This window comes from Triticum aestivum, chromosome 3B (genome assembly GCF_018294505.1).
Source record: "Triticum aestivum cultivar Chinese Spring chromosome 3B, IWGSC CS RefSeq v2.1, whole genome shotgun sequence".
Taxonomy (NCBI): domain Eukaryota; kingdom Viridiplantae; phylum Streptophyta; class Magnoliopsida; order Poales; family Poaceae; genus Triticum; species Triticum aestivum.
In genome coordinates, this window is record NC_057801.1 from 52,675,483 (window position 1) to 52,679,569 (window position 4,087).

A 4,087-nucleotide genomic window follows, 5' to 3' on the forward strand; every position below is an offset into this window, starting at 1 on the left:
CTTCTGCTGGAAAAAACCAATATTAAGAAAATAAACTTGACCGCTGCTAGCGAGCATCATCTACGACGGCTCGCCAAATGTGGCTCGGCTGAGGGCCGGATCATCAGTGTCCAAGTAGATCAACCTCCTTTTCGAGCAAAAAAAAACCCATTGTGTTTGCAAGAGTCACTACTGCACTACTCCAGTCTATTGACATATACTGGCCCAAGGATGAGTATTCCCAGCAAATTTGAGCAAAGGTGGCTTCCACATAATATTTACATTAGATTTCTTACATGGCTTTTTTACATAGGTTTAGAATTAAGCTAAGCAAAAGAACAGGTACTTGGTCTGATTACCGCCCATGTAGCACATATTGTTCTTGTGAGACGAAGAGCTGCGGCTGAGAGTCAGGGAAAGGAGTCATTCTGCATCTGCCTCATCTACGGCCTTCAGCTCGGTTTCTTGTTTGATGATTACCATCTTCTCCTGAAATCAATGTGCAAGGAGAACTGATTGGATCAAGACGCTCCATAGAGCTTACCTGCAGTTCAATGTACTTGCAGAGGAAAAAAACACATTTTCGCCCGTCGGTTTACATGTGTCGAAAATAAATGGCAAGCATGTCTTACCTCCATAAGTTGTGAGCTGCAACCAGACACCAACGAATAGTCCTCTTCCTTCAGCAAATGATTGTTGTCGCCTCCTACTGTCAACTGAACTGACCCACTGTGCTGCAGCAGTGTCAACTCATCGTTGTCCAGGGCCCATTTCACCACGAAGCTCAAGCTCCGGTTGTCCATGGCAACTTCAAAGGTGTGGGTCGTGCCAAGAATATTTGAGATTGCATCTGGCATGGTGCACCTGTCATCACCGGCAATCTCTTTGAGAAGTTCTGCCGCGATACCGATCAGTCCCTCCGCCTCCTCCGCAAAGATCATCAAGTTCATGGTGCCAGTGTCATCCTCCACCACTGCATTTAGCTTATACCTTGCGTGCCCAAAAACACCAGCATGGTAGTTACTAACTACTCAACAATATTTAGCATGTGATGTCTGAGCAAAGAAGCAATGAGGCACTGGCAGTACACGAGTCTTCAAGATTCTTACCGTAATTCCGGCCTCTTCCGCTTCTTGTTCACTGGGTCACACTGGCTGCACCAGAATTCGCTTCCGTCCCTGCCGATCGACTGTCTGCAGTGGACGCATCCAAGGTAGTACCAACCTTGAGTGCAGTCTATCTCTTTCAGGGTGGCTGTGCACAAAAATTTGGCATCCTTCTGCAATAGACCCAGAACAGAATTAGGCTGTCAAGTGCACAAAACCCATATGCATCAATGAGAGGAGAGCACCGTCTTACCGGTAACCCAAATGGATCGATGTTTTGCAGCTGTTTGATTGTTCTCCAGCTACTTTGTAACTCCTGGGCTCGCTGCGAAATACTTTGTGACTCCTGAGTTGGATCTACAGAGCTTGCTTGCTGCAAATGGAGGTGCACTATGGGTTTTTTTGGATGATGCCAACTGCATACAAACAACAAAGTTATCCCTACAATAATGTGGATTAGAATAGATCAATCATCAGTTCAAATAATGGACAGTAGAGGCCACTCACTTCGTGCGGAATTGTTGTGCTTCTGGTATTTCCAAATCTAGGTAGTACTTTGAAGCTGATGAAGAGCGAACTGTGTATCCTTTTCCTAAACAGAACAGTGATATCATGTTTCATTGCAATGAAAGGAATGCAGTTATATGGTTGTATCAGATGGTAGAAAGCACCCCGCAAAAAAAAAAAACGATGGTAGAAAGCGATAAATAGATGGAATGTTGAATTCCTCCTTTTCGAAAAAATACGGAATGGTGAATCAAGGACTGACCCTTGTAGTGGCAAACACACATCGCTGCGAACACAGCAACAACAGGATCTTGTCGGCATTTCTTGCGAACCTCTGCATAAAAATCATGACCGAGCTTTCCATACAGTGTGACATCCAATTCCTTTCCACTGTAAGATGACAATTGCAAAAGCTAAGGCACTATCACGGAGCCACAGAAATCTGAAAGGAATAACTAGATTCTGTTACCTGAAATCCTCAACCCGTAAGCTGCAACATTCTATCATGCGGAGTTTTTTGGGGACCTGCTGTATGGGCCAAACTTCTACTACTTGGCCAATAACATCTGCAATGTTTATATCAACACATGTCAGACAAAAATTCAGAATTTGCAGATATTGATGTGGCAAGCCTAATGCTGATTCTACTTCAGGTTCCCAAACATTTACCTGTCAATGAGCTACTGTTGCAGCCCATCAAAGGAGGAACATCACCAAAATCAACAAAATCAAAGTGGTGGAGAGGTATCATGTTGACATCTCCATCGATCTTATCTACCACCGTCCGTGCTCCAATGTTCATCATGAAGGGGTTCCTACATGTCATGTAGTTCCCCTTGCTTTTTTACAAACTTCAAAATCTGACAGTGTGTAGACCTCCCCTTCAATTAACCGTTCTTCGAGACGCTTTTTATCTTTTCGATGTGCATGGGCTTGCATGGTTCCACCCTACAAGTGAAAGGCGAAAGGAAGGATCATTTTGTAGAGAAACCTCGGAGGGTGCGAACTGGACAATAGTAGCAGGTGTCATCAAGCATCATCAGGTAGGGTATGCGTCACCTCATCGTCGATGAGAAGGGTGTCGAGACCGAACACCGTGCCATTGTTTGGGTTGAAGGACTCCCACATCCGCGAGATGCGCACCCGGACTCTGTACCTGGGCTCCAGTGATGGGTTCAACTGAGACAGTGGGGTGAACCCACCCTCAGCTTCATCCATTTGGCCTTGATGGCTTGAAGCTTAAGCTCTACATATGTGTGAAGACAAAAAATATACGAACACAATGTGACCAATCTTTTGTCCATTAGTCAACCCCCACAGCTGCACAAAAATGCTAAGAATGTACAGAAATAGTTGACACCATGGAGGTGAAAGCCTGAAACCAGTGCAAACTGCAGACTGCTAAATATATGATTTCTCGGCCGTGGCTTTCTAATAACAAAATGCTTACTAAATAGTATATGATTTGCCGAAATCAGTAGTTCACATACTGTATGTTTTAGTGTTTGTTGCCCTTGCCCATAAATCTATTTAACCTAGTTAAACTCCACACCTTATATTCTTATAAATATGACAGGAGTTTCTCCCCATTTGGCCTTCACCTTTGGGATAAAATTTGTTCTGTTTCTCACTTTTTCCCAAGCAAACATTTGCAGTGATTTTCAACCAAATGGTCGGTTCTGGAATCTGGATAAGAAATTAGAGAGGGAGAGAGGGGGGAGGGGGGGGGGGGGTGCTAATCTGAGTTCCAAATGGAACTCTGGTGTCCATGGGGAAAACTAACATGATTATCAATGAGCGACTGTGGTTATTAGATGTCAGGATGATATGGCGCGCAATAAACAGAACACTTTGCAAGCGGGGAAAAAAAGACTACGATTTAAGACGGAAGAACTCAACAGCGTGGGATCAATCTTGGAACTACTATCCAAGAACTGGAAAGTGATATGCAAGGAAATCAGAATCCGGCGACCTAAGTCTGCTATAAAAGGACACAAAATCCAGGGAGACCTAGGTTTGCTTACCTCCCGTAGCAATGTTTTCCTCTTCTTTACCAAGAACAAGAACCAGGCTTGGAGCTGGGCCAAACCGAAGGAGGAGAAGGGGAAGGGGAAGGGGGAGAAGAGGACGAGGGAACGGGAGAGGAGGAGGAGATGGGGAAAGAATTATACGAGGGGATGGCCGTGCAGGGTGCATCAGACATCAGTGCAGACTGCAGAGTGAAGTGACAAGTCGTCCTGGCTTACGTGTAGATTGATTCATGTAGTAGAGTAAAATACATTTTTACACGGTAGTACAACATGACATACTCGTAGGCCAAGAACATCTCCACTCGTTCGGCCCCCAACGGATAGGCCAACGCTCTTTCGGGCACTCGCCTGCCGATTTTTAGGCCCTAGGGGCAATCTAGGTTCCAGCCACGCCCTCAGGTGCCGCTCCCAAGGCGTCGCAAATTCAAACTTGGTACATTCTCGCTTCAAAAAACGCCACGAGTC

The 4,087-nt window shown here is 45.2% G+C and overlaps 1 protein-coding gene across 1 annotated transcript; it reads right to left on the reverse strand.

Annotated features, from left to right (window-relative positions):
- Positions 1–213: 213 nt before the first annotated feature.
- Positions 214–3,778, reverse strand: LOC123068526 (replication protein A 70 kDa DNA-binding subunit C). Its single transcript, XM_044491112.1, has 10 exons — positions 3,617–3,778; positions 2,652–2,838; positions 2,262–2,540; positions 2,062–2,158; positions 1,855–1,982; positions 1,593–1,677; positions 1,339–1,501; positions 1,089–1,258; positions 612–969; positions 214–468 (listed from the first exon to the last, which is right to left on the reverse strand). The coding sequence occupies exons 3-10, from the start codon at positions 2,416–2,418 to the stop codon at positions 403–405; spliced, it is 1,224 nt and encodes a 407-aa protein (XP_044347047.1). The 5' UTR covers positions 2,419–2,540; positions 2,652–2,838; positions 3,617–3,778; the 3' UTR covers positions 214–402.
- Positions 3,779–4,087: the final 309 nt, after the last annotated feature.

What these genes read in the sequence shown, in the direction of transcription:
- LOC123068526 (XM_044491112.1), bottom strand. Translation starts at nt 2,418, where the DNA reads ATGACATGTAGGAACCCCTTCATGATGAACATTGGAGCACGGACGGTG. An exon ending in GTGTGTTTGCCACTACAAGG is followed by an intron (nt 1,678 to 1,854) that starts GTCAGTCCTTGA and finishes TGTTCTGTTTAG; the next exon opens with GAAAAGGATACACAGTTCGC. An exon ending in GCACAACAATTCCGCACGAA is followed by an intron (nt 1,502 to 1,592) that starts GTGAGTGGCCTC and finishes GTTTGTATGCAG; the next exon opens with TTGGCATCATCCAAAAAAAC.